The sequence below is a fragment of the Lontra canadensis genome, unplaced genomic scaffold (genome assembly GCF_010015895.1).
Source record: "Lontra canadensis isolate GAN:19392208 unplaced genomic scaffold, GSC_riverotter_1.0 scaffold197, whole genome shotgun sequence".
NCBI lineage: Eukaryota > Metazoa > Chordata > Mammalia > Carnivora > Mustelidae > Lontra > Lontra canadensis.
In genome coordinates this window covers 1-18,692 of record NW_022631191.1, presented here as the reverse complement: position 1 = coordinate 18,692, position 18,692 = coordinate 1, and the positions used below count along the sequence as shown (strand labels likewise).

Genomic DNA, 18,692 nt, shown 5'->3' with positions numbered 1-18,692 from the left:
AATTATTCATAGTCTTTTTGCTTTTTTACTTCTTTAATGTATTCTGAATTCAATTATTTCTCACTACCTCCATTCCTACCACTCTAGGCCAAACCACAATCATTGCTTACCTAGATGACTACTCACCCTCTTTCCAGGTAGACATCTAATCTATACTCCTTATGGATTAGGCAGATAGGGTGTTGTCTCTAAAACACAAATCTGCATTGTATCAAAACCTAAAACCCTTCAAAAAACCTCTCAGTGCTCTCAAGATCAAGGCCAAAGTCCTTATCTTGGCATTCAAGGCTTTCCATGATTTAGAAGCAATGAGAATTTGGGTACTAGAGCTGGAAGACAAGGAAGAATGTGTCTAGCATGAAATAAAGCCCTGTGGATGGGGAAGGGAACCTAGGAGGCAAGAAAGTGGCAAACTGATAGAAACTTGGAGGGAGCAACAATTCAGAGAAAGAGAGGAGTCAGGAGAACAGAGGCCTATCTTAAATGTGTGGGAAATGTGTGTGTGTGTATGTGTGTGTGTGTGTGTGTGTATGAATTATCTATAAAATGAAGGTATTGATGTTTTATTAGCTTAGTAAAGGAAAAGGGGACCTCATAAAACAGAAGATGTATGATGATTTGAATTACTTTTGAGTGTCAGAAAGGCATTGAATTTCTGTAACTGACCACTGTGCTGAATTTTATTATGGTTTCTAATAACTTTTTAGTTGATGGTCTTGGGTTGTCTAGGTCTGCATTCATATTACTCAACAACTAATGATAATTTTGTCTCATCTTATTTTGCTCTTTTGAATAGACCCAATTACTTATGCAAATTTATTAGGTGATAAAGGTGTCATTTCACATCAGTGGGAAAAAGAGATTCACACATGGTATAAGGATAAGAAACTGTGATTTTGGAAAATAATTAAGCTGAATACTTACAAAACAGATTTTGGAATAATCAAATATTTAAATGTAGATGTGGAAGTCATAAAAGTGCTTGAAAAAATAGGGATTGTAATATAGGAGTGTGGAAAGCATCTTTAAGCATGAAGCAGAGAAAGAGAAACAATCTAAGTGTCCATATCCGTGTATCCTGGACTGGTTAAATTAATTATGGGCCATCTATACAAGAAAAAATTATTCAGCGGTTAAGAAAAATGTGCACTATGGAAAGCTGTTTAGAATATATAATGGGGAAAAAGCAGGTCACAGAATAGTAGGTGTTGGATACCATTTGTGGGGAGAAAACCCAAATAGTATATGAATCGAAAAAATCTGGAGGGATGTATATCAAAATGTTAGTAGTGGTTATTTCTGGGAAATGAGATAACGGTGGCCTTTTATTGGTATGTTACATATCTCTGCATTATTTGAATTTTCATAACATTACCTTTGTAATAAGGAAAAAAATATATAAAAATAAATACATTCAATGAATGAATCGCTTTGAGAGGGTGATTTTAGTTGGAAGGGCTGCAGACTGAGCCTGGTACAGTGGCATAAACATGGGCTTTGGCGTCAGACAGCCCTGAGTGGGGCCCCATTGCCCCACCCCCAAGGAAGGAGGGGGGTGGCAGGGGGCTGCGGAAAGGGGCTGGGCTGGGCTGGCTGCAGCTCTAGTTCTGGAGGCTGAGACTTCGAGAGGCATTGAGAAAGGGCGGACTCATCCCGGACTTGCTCGAGGACAAGGTGAGGGGCGTTGAGATTTGGGTTTCCTGGCAGCCAGACAGTGATTTCAGTCCCCTCGAACCTATAGCCAGGCAGGTGGGCAATACTTACTGCACCACTGCAGCTGAGGGAGAGATGACCTGGAGCGGGATGTAGGCAACGAGGACTACAGAGGGTAGGAGGCGGTAAGGACTGGAAATCAGAGACTAGTGGGGGAGGAGAGGAACCAAGTTTGTGGGCGGCGGACTGGGAGGGGGAGGGGAATACTGAGGAAAAGTGGAATCCAGAGAAGAAAATAGAGAATGCAGAGAAGGGTTAAGAAATGCTAGGGAAAGGGGTGCACAGGTAACACGGGAGGATGTAAGGAAGGAGAATAAAGAATTCTGTGAGGTAAAATAGATAATGCGAGGGGTAACAGGGAGCAGGGAGCAAGGCAGAGGGAATACAGGGAGGGCGATAAGGAATAAGGAGCAGAGAGGGGGGAAGGGCAGACTGGCTACAACCGAGGCCCCCTAGGGAGGCGGAAAGGGGCGGGACCACTTCCGGTCTGGAGTGGGGAGGGCAGTCTAGGAGTTTTGGAGGGGCTCGGAGAGTGGACGCACTCTGAAAATTAAGGAGAAGGAGGTGAGCTGCGGGGCCCGGCTCTGGATTACAGCCCAGTAGGGATCGGCCCCACCCTTTGGGATCTGGAGAAAACCTGCTGTAGGGACCGGATCATACCGGATCCATCCGGATGGGAAGGGAGGGTGCTGAACCCGGTTTGGCTGAGCCCAAGATGGAATCACTGGCTCCATTCTGATTTGAGGAGGGGGTGTATTAAAGAAGGGGCGGAACCAAGATGCGCTTTGCCCCTGGCTGGAGGGGGCGTGTTGTGAAAAAGGGCGGGACCGGGCTGTAGTGTGGATTTGGGGTGGGTGTGAGGAGGGGAGGGGCCAAGACCACCAGACTCTGCGAAGATTTTAGAGGGAGCCATGTGGGGGAGGGGGCGGGACTGAATGGTACTGTGGACCTGGAGCAGGGAGTGTGTTGGAAGGGGTGGTGGACCGAGTCCGGACCCCTGCGCATGCGTACTGTGGATCGCTAAGAAGGGGCGTGTAGAGAAAAGACGGCATAGAGACGGGGCAGCTGCCGAATGCGCATGTGCACGGTGGACATCAAAAGAAAGCCTGTGCTGGGAGAGCGGGCTTGAGGGGTGAGGTGGGCCCTGCAGCGAACGCGCATGCGCATTGTTGGCCTGCGGCTGGGGGATGGGGGTTGCACTAGGAAAAGGGGCGGGGTCCTTAGAGCTGCCGCGCTGGCACATCTTCCTGGAGAAGGGGAGGGTGCGGCTGCGGAGAATTGGGATCTAGACGCTTTGGATTACTGAATCTGAGAACGGAGTCATTGGGGCTGGGGGAAGGGTTTGGGATTGGGGCCCTGGGGAAAGTGAGGATCAGCTTCCAGGCAGAACAGGAGAGGACGATCAGGAGCCAGCCCCCCCCCCCACTTTGACACAGGCCTTCTCTCCTCAGGCTCAGCTCTTGCCAGGCCAACTTGAGACATGTCTGACACAAGCGAGAGAGCTACGGGTCCAACCCGCTTCCAGGTAAGGCTTCTTTCTCTCCTCTCCCTTGCTACTTTTCTTCAGCCCCTGTTCCTGCCTTAGTTCCCTTGGCACCACCCCTCCCATCCTTGTCCTTCTTTACCCACTTAACTGCCTGGGTGCTCCCCCCCCCCCCCCGCCACAGTAGAGGGAGGGAGGAAAGTAGGAAGGAATGAAGGATGGAGAAAAGAAGGAGGAAGGGCAGGCCTGCCCTTCTTCTGCCATCGCCACCTGCTCAGAGGAAGGAGAGGCCTTGTTGGGGTTAGGTGGGCAGAGCACACTGTAAGGAGGAGTTAGTATAGGTCAGAGGAGTGAGGCCCTGGAATATTGGAGCCATTCGCCTAATTAGGGGTGGGGAGGTCTGTGAGCTTTCCTGCTTCCTCATGCAGACTGAAGCTTCAGAGAAGGACAGTGGCTTGAAGATACAGACCCTACTGACAGTGACCCAGAACTTGGAGGTCTCAGAGACACCGAAGACTTCAAAGGCACCAGAGGTCTCAGAAGCCATGAAGGTGTCAAATGCTGCAGGAGTCTCAAAGGCCACAGAGGTCTCAAAGGCCCCAGAGGCTCAGAAGGCAGCTGCCACTCAGGCCTTACCTACCACTAAGCTGACTGATACCCAGGTTCTGGCAGTTGAAAAGAAGAGTCCAGCAGCTGACACCAAGATGCAGAGTGCTGACCCTCAGCCTGTGACAATGCCTGCCACTGAGACCAAAAAGGTCAGCTGTGTGGCTGATACGAAGGTGGTTACAAAGGCCCTGGATACTGAGGCTCCTGCCTCTCAGGCTTTGGCAGATGAACCCAAGCCTGAGGGTGCAGCTGCTCAGGCTCAGGAGAATCAGGATACTCGGCCCAAGGTCAAGGCCAAGAAAGCCAGAAAGGTAAGACCTCTATAATCACCAGTCTTTTCTTTCTGCTTCTTTCAGTTGGTTCATTTGTTCTGCAAACATTTCGAAAGTTCCCTGTGCTCATTAAGGCTGGTGGGGGGGAACAACAAGAGGAATGTGATGTACTTTCTTTCTGCAGAGTTCAGAGACTCATAGAGAATTGAGATAGTACACGTAGCTGCAATGTGAAAGTAAAGCAGTTTATATTTCCATAGTAGCTACCATGTGTTAGACCTTGAGCTAGACGCATTCATACGGGTTATTTCATTAAATCCTGGAAGTAATCCAGTTTTATAGAAAAGGAAGCTGAGTCCCAGAGAAGTGGGGTGACTTTTCAAGGGTGGTACAAGCAGAGCCAGTGGTAGACATAGGAAGAGGAGAATCCTCGGGCCCCACCCTTAGGTTCCTCCAGGCCTGGTGGAGAGATGAAATTCCTGCATGGGAGTCAGTGAAAAACAAAGCCAAGACTCAACGTGGCCAGTGTCTAGTCAAGGTGTTACTCTAGGGGTGGGATTAAGGGGCCTTCTAGAAGAGATAAGATGAGGGAAAAGGACCATCTACTTCATCTGACAATATTGAACTTCCTCTCTGTTGATGCAGGTGAAACATCTGAATGGCGAAGATGACGGAAACAGTGATCAGAGTCAGGCTTCTGGAACCACAGCTGGCCGAAGGGTCTCAAAGGCCCTAATGGCCTCAATGGCCCGCAGGGCTTCAAGGGGCCCCATAGCCTTTTGGGCCCGCAGGGCATCAAGGACTCGGTTGGCTGCTTGGGCCCGGAGAGCTTTGCTCTCCCTGAGATCACCTAAGGCCCGTAGGGGCAAGGCTCGCCGTCGAGCTGCCAAGCTCCAGTCATCCCAAGAGCCTGAAGCACCACCACCTCGGGATGTGGCCCTTTTGCAGGGGAGGGTAAGAACCCTGTTTTCTCCATTCTGCCTTATTTACTTCCTTGCCTGTCTTTTCTGTCTTCTTAAATGTTCTGCAAACATATTTTGATCTTTCTACCTTTTTTTTTCCCTTTCCCAGGCAAATGATTTGGTGAAGTATCTCTTGGTTAAAGACCAGACGAAGATTCCCATCAAACGCTCAGGTAGAGTCCTGCTAACCCTCCCCCTAAGCTGTGCCCTCCACTGCCCTCTTTCCCATGTGCTGAGGACATTCCTTGCCCTTATGCTCCTACCTTTGTACTCCCAGAGTTCTAATTTGGTAGTGCTAGCATCTCTGTTCATTACTTCAGAGCCTGTTTGTGCCACCCACACCAGGGTTGGCAGAGGGTCTTTAGCTTGGATTTGGGGCCACCTGGCTTCACTTCAGCTCAGGTGCTTGCAACACTCTCCCCTTGCAGACATGCTGAAGGACATCATCAAAGAATACACTGATGTGTACCCTGAAATCATTGAACGAGCAGGCTATTCTTTGGAGAAGGTGAAGGGGCAGCCATGGGGGATGGATGCAGTGGGGAAGCATCAAACTGAACAAGTGTACATGTCTGTTCTGGGGTGGGACCACGGAGACTCACTAATTCAGCCCTATCACTGTGTGAATGGATAGACAGGAAGGAGCCTCCCCATAACCAGAGTGCCTAAGGAGGGACATAGACTAGTCCAGGGTCACATAGCAAGTCTCTTAAAAGCACAGCTAGGACCCAAGCCACCCAACTTAGTCCTGCTTCTGTCTGCTGCTGGAGATGTCCTGTAATGTATTTTACATGCTCTCATCTTCCTTCCATTCCCCATTCTTTGTCTCCTTAGATTTCCACTAATCACAGAGATGATGCTGAGAACAATAGTAGATTTCTTACCTGTTTGCTGTGTGCCAACCACTTAGGTTTATCTACATTATCTCACTTACCAACCTCCCCTCACACAATACACACTCACAACCACACCCGCATCCACACCCATACACACCTAAGTACATGGGAGCTGTGGGATGCTCAGGAAGCTGAATTTGTGATCTTAACAAGCTGTTTTCTCCATCCTAGGTATTTGGGATTCAGTTGAAGGAAATCGATAAGAATGACCACTTGTACATTCTTCTCAGCACCTTAGAGCCCACTGATGCAGGCATACTGGGAACGTAAGCTGGGAAGGAGCTGGGGTGGGAGACTCTGCTTTTGTCTATGGCACTACCCCATTCCTGTCATCTCTCCCCATGGTCCCTTGGAGAGGTAGGAAGACAGGACTTAAAAAGTCCCTGTTCCAGTTTTGTCACATAGTTGGAACCCTGCACATGCTAACGGTGCTTTATTATGATTGACTGAAGGGTGTAGCATCCTGGAGCAGTGCATTCTTCCTATCAGGTTTTCTGTTTCTTCAGAAACTTCCCAGGAAAGCAGACCTGTCATTGCTTGTCTCTTTCTACTGGCTTTGGTAGAATGCTTCTCAAAGAAGGACTTCCTGGTGTGGGTGAATCATGATGCTTGAAGGACAGCAGTATCACTGGGGCTTTGTCTAGAATTCTTTTGGGGTAGAGGGGTCTAGCAGAGAAAGAAGGTTTTCACTTTGGCTGGGTCCCTGGGTTGTCCTAGGTTGACAGGCATTCTTCTTCCAACCTCTTGGCAACCTGGGGTGGAGGATTAGATTTTCCCATTCTGCTCTATAGGAGACAGAGACTCAAGAGTCTAAGCGCTTTGCTCAGGGTCACGTAGAGCTTGAAGCATAGACTAGGCAGAATTCAGGCATGTCTCAGGAATCTGGGAGAGGATAGCCTAGTGATCTGGCTGGTGTGTTTTTTTGCAGATGGCTGCTGGACATAAACCTTTTCTCTACTCTGTTATTTCCCTAGGACTAAGGATTCACCAAAGCTAGGTCTCCTCATGGTGCTTCTTAGCATCATCTTTATGAATGGAAATCGGTCCAGTGAGGGTGAGTGGGTAGGCATGCAGCTGAATGGGTGGCCACAGTTGGAATTCCACATGCTCATTTTCTGTCCCTGTCTCCTCTTGCCTCCTCTTGCAGCTGTCATCTGGGAGGTGCTGCGCAAGCTGGGGCTGCGCCCTGGGTATGATTGGGCTCTCTCAGTGCTTGCTGTCCATGTTGTCGTTTGGAAAGAAAGGATGGTTCCAGGATTGCATCAGTCTGGTGGTCTGGTGGAATGGGTGGGGGTGCTGGTAAAGGGTCCAGGGTTCCCACCTAGTTGGATGGGGAAATGATCCCAAACTTTTCCCCCTGTTTCACTATCTCTTGGGCTTCTATGGAGTTTTCCTCTTGTGCTGGTAACTTCTTTTCCATGTTGAAAATGTCTCTGTATACATCTGGGAAGTGCCATATATGATTGATTGATTGACTGATAGATTGATGGATTTTTCTTTCTCTGCTGTCAGGATACATCACTCACTTTTTGGGGATGTGAAGAAGCTTATTACTGATGAGTTTGTGAAGCAGAAGTAAGTATGTGTCATGATGGTGTGTTCCACATGTTTTGCTTATTTCAGAACTGAGTAATCTATGGGGTATGTGTGTGTATGCGCGTGCGCACGTGCATGCGCATGCGCAGGTGGTAGGTAGCTTATTCCTGACATAGTGAGAGGGAACAGAAGGACACATTTCCTGACCTACATGTACTTTCATATATGCTTTTGGGGCAGTTTTTCAAGGTAGGAATTGTCATCACCAGTGTTGTCCATATTAGTAAACTGAGGTTCAGAGCAGTGAAGTAATTTGCTCAAGTAAATTGCTACATAGGTAGCAAATGGGCGAGTTATATTTAGATCCTGGCCCCAATGCCTAGGGTTTTTTTTTTTTTTTACCATGCCAACCAGGGCTTTATAGAAATTAATCTCCATAAAGAAACGCTGTAGAGTGACAGATTTAGGCAGCCAGGTACTGTGCTGGGGACTTGACTTGTGTATCTCATTTCATTTTTGTAACTATCCCGTAGAATAGGTACTGCCATCCCATCCCCACTTTTAGTTGAGGGACCTGGGTCTCAGAGAGTGGAAGTCTGATTATGGCCCTGGCTGGTAAGGGGCCAATTTGGTCATGGAGCCCTCCTGGCTTTTTGGCCAGGGCCTACCATACCCTTTATCCTTAGCACATGCCACATGCTCACATGCATGCAGTCGGAAATATGCACAAAGTACGCTACTCTTGGTGGACTGTTTCTTCCCTTTACAGTCATTTTCTATGGTAGATTGTCGCAGGGCTCATCAGGTCATGGACACTCCCCAGTGGTAGGGTGTGCTTAGAGCAGGGGGCCTAAACAAATGGGTCTTCTGTTTATAACACACCCAACAAGAATCTGGGTCCATTGTGACAAGGGACACAAAACTTGTAGCCTTCTTATGAATATATAGCCTACACATGTCCCACCCCACACCTCCAAATGGCTTCTGGACAGGACCAATGGGACAGGGCTCAATATTGGAAGAAAAGCTATAGTACTTAGTGGGAGAGGTTGCCACTTAAAACCTATCCAGTCCATACATGGGTGAGCTATGGTTGTCTTAGACATAAAGGCTTTTAACTTCTCTTTTCAAGGTACTTGGACTATGCCAGAGTCCCTAATAGCAATCCACCTGAGTATGAGTTCTTCTGGGGCCTACGCTCTTACTATGAGACCAGCAAGATGAAAGTCCTCAAGTTTGCCTGCAAGGTAATTGGATAGCTGCCCAAGCTTGGCATAGCAAGCGCATAGGGTGCTGCTGGCTAGGGCAGGCTGTGCATAGAGCCACTTGCAGCTCACATGTGAACATTCTGAAGCCTCTGCTTCTGGGCCAAATGTTTAGCTGATTGTACAACTAACACGTCCTTTCCCTAGACCAGATTAGAACAATCAGGCTCAGAGAGGTTGTTAGGTAAAGTGTCCAAGGTCCCAGAGCTAATAAGTGTCAGAACAGGGATGGAATAAAGTACATAACTATTAGTAGTATTTATTATATCATTACTATTGTGTAGAGCATGCAGCATGGTGCCTGGCATAGTTAGGTGCTCAGTTCTTGGATTCTGATCCCTCTGATGGTGGTTATTTCTGTTTCAGGTACAAAAGAAGGATCCCAAAGAATGGGCAGCTCAGTACCGAGAGGCAATGGAAGCAGATATGAAGGCTGCTGCTGAGGCTGCAGCTGAAGCCAAGGCGAGAGCTGAGATCAGAGCTCGAATGGGCATTGGGCTTGGCTCTGAAAATGCTGCTGGGCCCTGCAACTGGGACGAAGCTGATATTGGACCCTGGGCCAAAGCCCGGATCCAGGCAGGAGCTGAAGCTAAAGCCAAAGGCCAAGAGAGTGGTGGTGCTAGCTCTGGGGCTACTGCCAGTACTAGTGCCAGCGGTGGCTTCAGTGCCAGTGCCAGCCTGACTGCCACTCTCACGTTTGGGCTTTTTGCGGGCCTCAGCGGAGCGGGTGCCAGCACAAGTGGCAGCTCTGGTGCCTGTGGTTTCTCCTATAAGTGAGATTTCAGGTATCTACTTAGACTGGGTTGGGACAGCTGGGGCTTATAGGGTTGGGGTAAGGAGCTGGCTGGTTATAGGAAGGCCAAGGTTGCAGGACCATATGGAGCATGTGGGAAAACCCCACTCTTGGCATTTTGTCCCTTCCCTTTTGGTGACTCTCAGTTGACTTTTTGCATTTCTTTTACTTGTGTTTTCAGATATTCCTAATCCCAGCAGTTCTTCTCTTCAAGCCAGGGTGCATCCTCAGAAACCTACTCAACACAGCACCTCTGGGCAGCCACTATCAATCAATTGCAGTTAATATTCTACATTAAATCTATTTGCCATTTCTGAGTTTATTGCTCTTTTTTTTTGGTGGGCTGTCATATTTTGGTATCACATTTAAAAATAAATCTGTGTTTACTAGATTCAGGGGAGCAAGATTAGCATCTCTCTGGGATAGCTTGGTCCACATCTCTAGTCTGCAATGTAGGCAGCATTGCAGTAGGGTGGGGAGTCATGAAGATTCTGAGCACAGAGGACACACTTTGAAGAGCCCTGAGGTGGGCAAATCAAGCAGAAAGCAGACTGGACATCAAATACAGACTCTCGTTTTGAGAAATTTGGATGAGAATGGGAGGAGAGAGAGGTAGCTAATGGGAGATATAGGAACAAATGATGATTTTCCTGGGAAAGGAGAGAAAGGCTTGAGCAGGCAGAAGCCAATAAAAAGGGAGATGTCAAAGATTGAATCGGGTAGCCCTGAGAAGGTGGGAGGGTAAGGCCTGGGAGAATAGACTATCCAGAAAGGATTTGGAAAGAGGACTGTGGAAAGATGTCAGGCAGAGGGGATGCTCCAATATAGGATGGAGTTCTTGATTTTTGGGAGACCTTTCCCCCATAGTAAGGTGCCAGCAATCTTGGAATCAAGAAGATGAATTAATTTATCCTAAGATTTTGGTTCTGAAATAAGGAAATTAGATTGAGGGCACTGAGTATGTGGGTCTGCATCTTCATTACTGTGTGCATAGTATCTGACATAGTAGATACACAGAATAGTGGAAGAGATAGATCATGGGACCCAGGCAGGCTTGGGGAGGCAGATGAGGAAATTGTGTGATGAATTGGGAGACTGTAGAAGTTTATGGGCAGGAGTCTCAGTGAAGTCTGAACAGGACAAAATGTTAAGTAAATATACCAAGTACCTGCTCTATGTCTGGCAGTGTTCTAGGGATCTGGGAAGGGGTATTGAGAAAACTGGAAAGATGGTCTGGGGGACTAGTCATATGGTCAGACAGTGGGACAATTGTATTTAAGAAGACAGAGTGGAGAGAACTCTGAGTGGTATAAGGTCCAAGGATTGGGTGTGTAAAGGGGAGAGAAGATGGCATTTTCTGGAGATGAAGGGTCAATAGCCTGGGGTGCCAGGGTGTTGGTTGGGTTATCCATGTGGACAGTGAAATCACTAAGGATGGTGGTAGGAGTTGGGGTAGAGAGGAACATTTGGAACCAGATGCCCAAGTATACTTGTGTGGTTGAAGGTGTCCTCTCAGCTACATTGCCCACTAAGACATAGGGCCTGCAGGTGATCAGAGATTAACCTTCACCCTATTTTGGGGAGTGTTTCCCTGGACCTTTCTCTCCAGGAAGCCCCCAGCATCTAATCCTCCAATACCAGACCCCTAATCACTGGGACAGAATCTTATGGTGGACCTAGTAATAGCTGCCTCTTACCTCCTATAGACTAAGCAATAAAAGATCTAAAAACAAACAAACAAAAACCACCACTTCCATTTAAAGCAAGGCAGCTCCTTGCCTATGGCCATGAATCCAGACTTGCTTTTGCTCTTGAGGTGTTCTTCACAGGAAGCAGAGGTTCTTCCATTGAGTTCATAGACCCTGGTTTCCTCGGGGGCTGGGTAGTACCTGGAAGAGGTAGACAAAGTCAGGGACAGCTTAGGCTTAGGAAGGACTCTAGTGGATGGATACTGTGTCCAGGGCCCCCCTCAGATTCTCAGGTAATGTCCATTTGAAAATAGAATGGGGCAGTGATGGGAGCTGGCAAGGAACTTGGGGATTATAATTCTAATAATTAAGTTAATAGTGCTTGATAGAGATAAGGGTATATCGTAGTCATGGGAGAACTCCACCCTTTCCACTTCCCTGGGCAGATCACTGGGGCTTGCAGGGCTCTCCATCTCTTCTCCCTCAATGCAAGGCCTACAATTTGAGAGGACAAGCGGTTGGCTTATTCCTTCCCAAATGTAAGGACTGAAGGCATGTAGGGCAGGTGGGGGAAGAGATGAAGTCTGGTTCCAGGCAAGTGGGGAGTAGCCAGAGCAGGGAAGAGGAAATGGAGATAGACTCCAGTTCATATTTTTGCCAGTTGTCAGCTTGGAGGCCATTACTGCAATGAATGAATTCCCACAATTTTCATTCTTTGTTTCAGTACATATTAAATTCCAAATAAGTCTGGATTATATTGTATGTCTTCCCCTTGGCTAAGAGATGGAAGACCTCCTAGAGCAGTTTCTCTACCTGTTTTTCATTATCACTCCTTAAGAAGGGTTTTTAGACATTTTTGTCCTAATTGCTATTGCATGAATAGCAATTCATTAAATTTCAATACCACAGATACATTGTATATATATTTAATAATTTCATACTTGTGCTTTATACACAAAATATTTTTATTAAATACAGGATTAGTGGTGACTAAAATGTGTAAGTTAAAAGTTTAAAAATCATAAAAGCTATTAACATTTAACTTTATAACTATTTGCCGAACAACTCTTGTTGTTTTAAATATTTTAAAATATTTTTTAAAAGATTTTTATTTATTTATTTGTCAGAGAGAACCAGAGAGAGCATGCACAAGCAGGGGGAGCCGCAGGCAGAGGAAGAGGGAGAAGGAGGCTCCCCACTGAGCAGAGAGCCTGATGTAGTATTCAATCCCAGGACCCTGGGATCATGATCTGAGCCTAAGGCAGACTCTTAACAGAATGAGCCACCTAGTCATCTGTATTTGCTAAAAACTTTAAATGCAATTTTTTTTACATTATAATGTAATTTACATGGTAACATATCAAATTACATCTAAAAATAAGCCATTTATTTTAAGTAGGCTCCACACCCAATGTGAGGTTTGAACTCATGACCTTGAGATCAAGAGTCACACGTTCTACCAACCGAGCCAGCCAGGTACCCCTGAATATTAGCCATTTTCATTTTTATTTTTTTCAGCCATTTTAACAACAGATATGATAGCAGTGTAATACATTTTTTAAAAAAGTTATTCACAACTTATTTTTCTAGCAAAAGTAAAACAATTGGAAATTTAATTTATAACTATTTTTAGTGAACTTAATTTTTAAGTGTTGCTTGATACGAGAAAATAAGTAGCTGCTCGATATTCACTCAGGTATTAACAGTTTTTCTTTTCAGTACCTGACATAATTAATGATGGTTTGAATAACTTTTGTAGAATTAAATAGAAACTATTCTAATTTAATTCTCAAAGCCCAAATAACGTAAGGGCCCTGAGGATCAAAGGCAGTCAATGGCAGCCAACAGGCATTCCAGGCCACTTCTCACTGTATGACTGCATAGTAGCAATGGATTGAAAGTCCTCCAGTCACAGCCATCTATTCCCTGAGATTTTGTAACGCTAACCTTGCATACGTTTTGTGTATCTTTCATGACTTCAGCATTGCTGCTCATGTGATAGCCAAGAAAATCCAGTAAGAGAAATTTAAAACTGAGGAATAAGATTTTTATCCGGTAGGTTTGAGCTTTAGAGGGTCACAAACTATTACAATAGTTGATTATTGTTGCCTCCCCAAGAGCCAATTTTCACCCCTTTGGGGCTGATGACTCGCCACCCCTCCCCCTCCCCCCCACATTGAAAATGCAAGCCCTAGAGTAATATTTCCTTTGGAATGAATAAAGCAAGGTAGAATGAATTCTGGGTACCCAGGAAAGGGGGGTTGGGGGGAGAGAGAGAGAGATTGAGAGAGAGAAAACCAGAAACATCTACTAGAGATCAAGCATTTGTGAGAACAAAATGGATAGCAAACTTTTCCCCAAACTTACACTCTCAAAAATGCCTTTATTCAACATAATGCTACTAAATCATGTATAAACACTCACCCCTTCTCCAAAAGGAGATTACCACAAATCTTATCACCCATTATCTCCAGCTCCAAGTCCGGTAATCTTGGATAATATCCTTTCCTATTCTAGTTACCTTGCAACACTTTCTAGATATGGTACAAGCTATGAACTAAATTGTAGGTTGAGCCACCATGCACACACTATGTTCTACAATAGGGCAAAGATGAAGAGGATGGAAATAAATTACACAGAGAGAGAGAGAGCAAAAAAGGAAGTAAAGAGGATGGTTATAGTCTTTGTTACTGAAACTAGCCTAATTTCAGTACTCTCTAAGTATTTTATTGCATTATTGTTATTGCTATCAGTTCTCTAGTCTTGTTCCTTCCCAGTCTTGGACCATCTGACCAGAGTGTTACTGGTATTGATTGTGTGCCTGGCCAGGTCACTTTGTGGATAAAGAGATCAACCAGATGCATGGCTCCGAGTTTTGCCACCACCACATTCTTCCCCTCCCCCTCCTCCTCCTCTTCCTCCTTCTTCTTCTGACAAGAACAATTTATTTATAATCTTATAGTTTTAAAATCTTGTATTATTTAGTTTTATTATGAAATATGGATTAGCATTATTTGACAAAAAGAGGTTTTAATTGACAAGGCCCTTTGTTTAGAGTGCTGGTATGTGACCGTTACATGCTATGTGCCATTTGTCTTCCTTACTCCTCACTTTAATGGTCCTATTAGCACATCAAGAGTGTTCACATAATTTGTCTACATTTCCTTATAATTTATGCCATCATTCCAAGGAGGAAACCCAATGCAAGAGAAACATGGCACACATTTTCAATTAATGAATCCTGTCTAATGTCTTTAAAGCATTTCATTTACAAAATCAGCTTTTATTAAGATGTCAATAGATCTATTTGATGTTAAATGCAAAATTGGGTCTATCAAATATGAGGATTTCAAGTATAATCCATAATTTTAAGTGTCTTTTTCCCCCAGATTTATTCTTAAGCAGTTTTTTTTTTATTGTGTTATGTTAGTCACCATACGATACATCATTTTGCCTTCTAAGAGGATTTATCTTCCTTACTTCCCATTAGGGTCATGCCTGAATGGAGCAATTAACACTACAGCTGTCAACTTCCACCTAGTTCCTCCTTAACCAGCAGCAGCACCTGCAAACCACATGCTTTTGGATTTTTTCTTCTTCAGTAAACTGGTTATTGGGAACTACCCACAAAGATCTAGGTCTGAACTGACAGAGAGCAAGCAGTGTGGCAGGAGTCGGTGTTATGGGAGTGCAAACCTCCTGTAACTCATTTGTTCTTTCAGGACCTTCTCCAGACTGGTTTGTTTGTTTGTTTGTTTGTTTTAAAGATTTTATTTATTTGACAGAAAGAGATCACAAGTAGGCAGAGAGGCAGGCAGAGAGAGAGAGAGGAAGGGAAGCAGGCTTTCTGCTGAGCAGAGAGCCCGATGCGGGGCTCAATCCCAAGACCCTGAGATCATGACCTGAGCCGAAGGCAGAGGCTTTAACCCACTGAGCCACTCAGGTGCTCCTCCAGACTGGTTTTGTTTATACCACTGTCCTTTGCTGATGGAGTGTTGTTATTGCCTGCCCAAATTTTTGGCTTGGTGGATCAGATGGCACCACGCCCAAGATGGGCAGCTCAGTTTGCATGGTCACTTGGGATCCCAAGGTTAGGTATTCAAGCTCTACCAGGACCAGTAATTTAACTTTGCTAAATTAGTCATCAGGTGCTAGGAGTTGTTTCTTAAATGGAGAGTATTATTTGACAAAGTGCATGACTTTTGCTTCAACACTCTAGAGGCTTGTGCTTTGATTTTCCTGTTGGGGTTTGTCAGAGGCTCCATATAGCATCCCAATCTGTCACAGACACCCACTCAACTCACTCAGACATTTACTTGTTTATTAAACAAACATGCATTAGAGACTACAGTATTCATGGGTCTCAGAGCGTCCCATTTTCAACACACAACCAGTCCAGTGAGGGAAAAAATGACAGCACCAAAAGAAACCATGAAGAGCTATGAGTCCAAATGAGCAAGTGATTCACTCTTCTTTTGCAAAGGCATGTTATTATTAGTCACAGATGGTGTGTGATGAACATCAGCACAAATGCATAGACATAAGCATACATGTTTAAATATGGGTATTATGTACACATGTTCTGATTATGAGTCAGCAGTCAGTGTCCTCTGGTGGGTCGAGCCCTTGATTGGGAAGTAGGCAACAGGGGTTAAACTGTTCTAGCTTCCTTACATGGTCCCTATGTACCTAAGACACATCCCTTCTTCTCTCTCAGCTTGGATCTCCTACCTGTAAGGTGTAAACAACATTAGCTCACACAGCCTGGTCCTGTGTGATAGTGGATGAGAAGTTGGATAGTGGATGAAAAGAAGCACCTAGAGTGCTCCCTGATCCACACTGGGTGATATCTTCTGTGATTAATTATTGGTGACACTCAATGGGAAAGTGTTTTGTAAGCTGCATTGTGCACTGTGCACATAAGTATGAAGGTTGGTGCCAGGCATTTACCTGTACATGCACACATTTGTGTGCAAGGGCAGTATGCATTGTGGAGATGGCCATGTGTCCAAACTGGGTATTGAGCTGTGTGGGCAAAGCCATAGCTGGCCCCAACCAAGAGACCCCTGGCAACAGGTGGTGTCATAGGGAAAGGGTGATGTCACCAGTACCCTCTATTCTGCTCTGAGGAGTAAGACGGGTGGGAGTCAAAGGTCTGAGTCCACCTTAAGGGGAGCCTGCCAGTCTGAAGGTAAGAGAAAGGGAGCCATGAGTACCAGGCCTTCCAGTGCAGTGCCTTGCTTAAGACACTACCACTTCTGCAGTGGGGGATGATGAGGGGCAGGCAGGAAAGCCTGGTTTTCAATCCTAGCTCTTTTTTACTGGTTACATGACCTGGGGCTGCTCTTTTCTCCTCCCTGGGCCTCAGCTTCCTCAGGTTTCATAAACCGTTAATGGTAATGCCCACCCCACAAAGCTGTTGTGAAGATTGAGTGAGGCCACACTTGTGGAAGCAGATGGTGCTGTGACTGTGCACATTTGCCCAATAAAAGAGAGTGCTCCCTTCTTCCTGCACCCCATTTCCCATTGGTTCTACCCAAGCCATCCTCCCAGCAAGAACAATACCTGTGTTGACAAGCCCAGGCACAGGGACAACACTAAGGAAAATGTGTGCCTTATTTTATTTTATAACCATAATGTTCAGGTTACTATGCTTGGCTGGAAAGAAGAGATTCATGCCATAGTCAGAGATGGGCCAGAACTGGGAAAGATGGAGCACAAGGCACAGTGACCGGTCTGGGAAGGCAAAAGAGGACAGGGGAAAGCTTCCTAGACCAAACCATGCAGGAGCTGGGCCATAGAAGGGGGTAAGGGAGAGAGGGCAGGAAAAGAGCAGTAACTGGTGGGTGACAAGTGCTGACAGTGGGACGGCCTGAAGTGGGAGTGGGGGCTGTGACATCAGCCCTGAGTAAGGGAGAAAATAGATTCAAGGATGGGGCATATCAGGGCAGCTGTCAGGGCATGTGATGGTCACTAGCTGACAGAGGAGGGCAGCCTAGGTGGGGGAAATTGCACAAGAAAAGGCACAGAATTGTGAGAGACAGAGGAGGGGAACCAGTCAGGCAGGGGTGAGGGGTGCTCACTGTAATGGGGCTGGAGGAGCAGCCAGACCTGGGCAACCTGAAGTGCCAACACCAAGCTAAACAGAAGTGCAGATGCTGTTAGCACATGGGAGCCTTTCAAGGATAGATCAAGATAGAGCGACTGATTAGGTGGAAAAGCAGGTGAGACCAGAACCTGATTTTACCCTGTCACTGGGTCCTCCCATCCTTAGGCAGTGGCTGTACCACCCACCCACAGCCTACCTGGGCCAGCTCAGCCAATGCCTTGTGGTGCATGTGGTCCTTCCTACCTGCTTGCTCTGAGCTGAGAGGCCAGAGTCACCTCTGACGTGAACTCTGAAGTTGACCTCACTCTTACCATGCTGGCATAAGTTGATGGAGTCCGTGTAACTTGGGTGTTCCTAATATAGTAGACTTTGTGGCACTGGATGTGATCCTGCACTCAGTTCACCAGGTAATGTGAGCTCACTAGAAGATCTTGATGTAGAACAGATTACTGGACCTCCCTAATCAGGAACAAAGGCAGCTCAGGAGATTATGGTACTGGGCTCTCTTCATTATTTCCCATTTGCTCCTCTTGAACCATGTCTATCCCATTCTGTGCCCTAGGATAATGACTTTTCTTGATTGATCCTTCCGGCTCCCTTGTTCTGCAAAGAAGACACATTGGCATGAGATGGAGGATGATCAGAGAATTTAAAGTATTTATTCTCACGTATTCCTACCCACTGGGTTGTCTCTTGACTTGTCTGAGTCCCCCCTAACAACGGCCATAAACTCCTGTGGGCAGCCCATGTCCCCATTTATAAAATTCACCTCTTTCTTATAACCTATTCCCTTGATCCTTCAATTTTTTGGAGTGGAAATGACTTTTAGCTGATTAGTCCTTGGGTATCTGGCCATCCCTTGTACGTTCCCTTAATGCTACCCACCTCTGAATTATGTCTTCACTAATTTATCCTCAGTTACCACTGAGTGTGCCATCTGTTTTTTTTTATAGCATTCTGATTGACACAGAGAGAATGTGAATGAAAATGGAAAGTATGAATGTCTGAGTAAAGGCTGGAGTGGATGATGTAACATGAATAAATGATGAATGAATCAGTAAGTAAGTGTGTATGAGGGAATGACAGAATAGGTTGATCTATAACCTTTGATATTTATACCACTAAGGGTGGCAGAAGCCACAACTACATTCCTCAAATGACCACTGAGAATGCAAGGGCAATGGGAAAACAGTGTGAAGTGCAGGCTGCCCTTGAGGATACCATCTCAGGCTCTCTAGGCCAGAGAACTGTCCTGGCTGCCAGCCTCGTTTTGAACATTACATCAAAAACTAATAGTATGGTGACTAACATAACACAATAAAAAAAAAAAAGATGGAGTACCTGGGTGGCTCAGTCTAAAACATAC

At 45.8% G+C, this 18,692-nt stretch overlaps 1 protein-coding gene and 1 non-coding gene across 4 annotated transcripts; both read left to right on the top strand.

Annotated features, from left to right (window-relative positions):
- Positions 1–1,552: 1,552 nt before the first annotated feature.
- MAGED2 (MAGE family member D2) lies at positions 1,553–9,846 on the top strand. 3 transcript variants are annotated; one of them, XM_032847962.1, is made up of 13 exons: positions 1,553–1,674; positions 3,165–3,238; positions 3,625–4,116; positions 4,723–5,031; positions 5,149–5,212; positions 5,468–5,547; positions 6,107–6,201; positions 6,910–6,989; positions 7,083–7,125; positions 7,448–7,510; positions 8,604–8,718; positions 9,103–9,521; positions 9,711–9,846. In XM_032847962.1, exons 2-12 carry the CDS (start codon positions 3,194–3,196, stop codon positions 9,511–9,513), a joined length of 1,797 nt encoding a protein of 598 aa, XP_032703853.1. In that variant the 5' UTR covers positions 1,553–1,674; positions 3,165–3,193; the 3' UTR covers positions 9,514–9,521; positions 9,711–9,846. The 3 variants fall into 3 exon arrangements, with proteins under 3 accessions (XP_032703853.1, XP_032703854.1, XP_032703855.1); XM_032847963.1 differs by lacking the exon at positions 1,553–1,674 and adding an exon at positions 2,183–2,277; XM_032847964.1 differs by lacking the exon at positions 1,553–1,674 and having other exon boundaries at positions 3,150–3,238.
- Positions 8,299–8,428, top strand: LOC116861438. Its single transcript, XR_004381489.1, has one exon. It is a non-coding gene; the product is annotated as a small nucleolar RNA SNORA11 (small nucleolar RNA).
- Positions 9,847–18,692: the final 8,846 nt, after the last annotated feature.

Bases quoted from the DNA above. Each gene is read 5' to 3' on its own strand.
- MAGED2 (XM_032847962.1), top strand. From the start codon at position 3,194: ATGTCTGACACAAGCGAGAGAGCTACGGGTCCAACCCGCTTCCAG. The intron at 5,032-5,148 runs GTAAGAACCCTG...TCCCTTTCCCAG, and splicing joins TGGCCCTTTTGCAGGGGAGG to GCAAATGATTTGGTGAAGTA. The intron at 5,213-5,467 runs GTAGAGTCCTGC...CTCCCCTTGCAG, and splicing joins GATTCCCATCAAACGCTCAG to ACATGCTGAAGGACATCATC.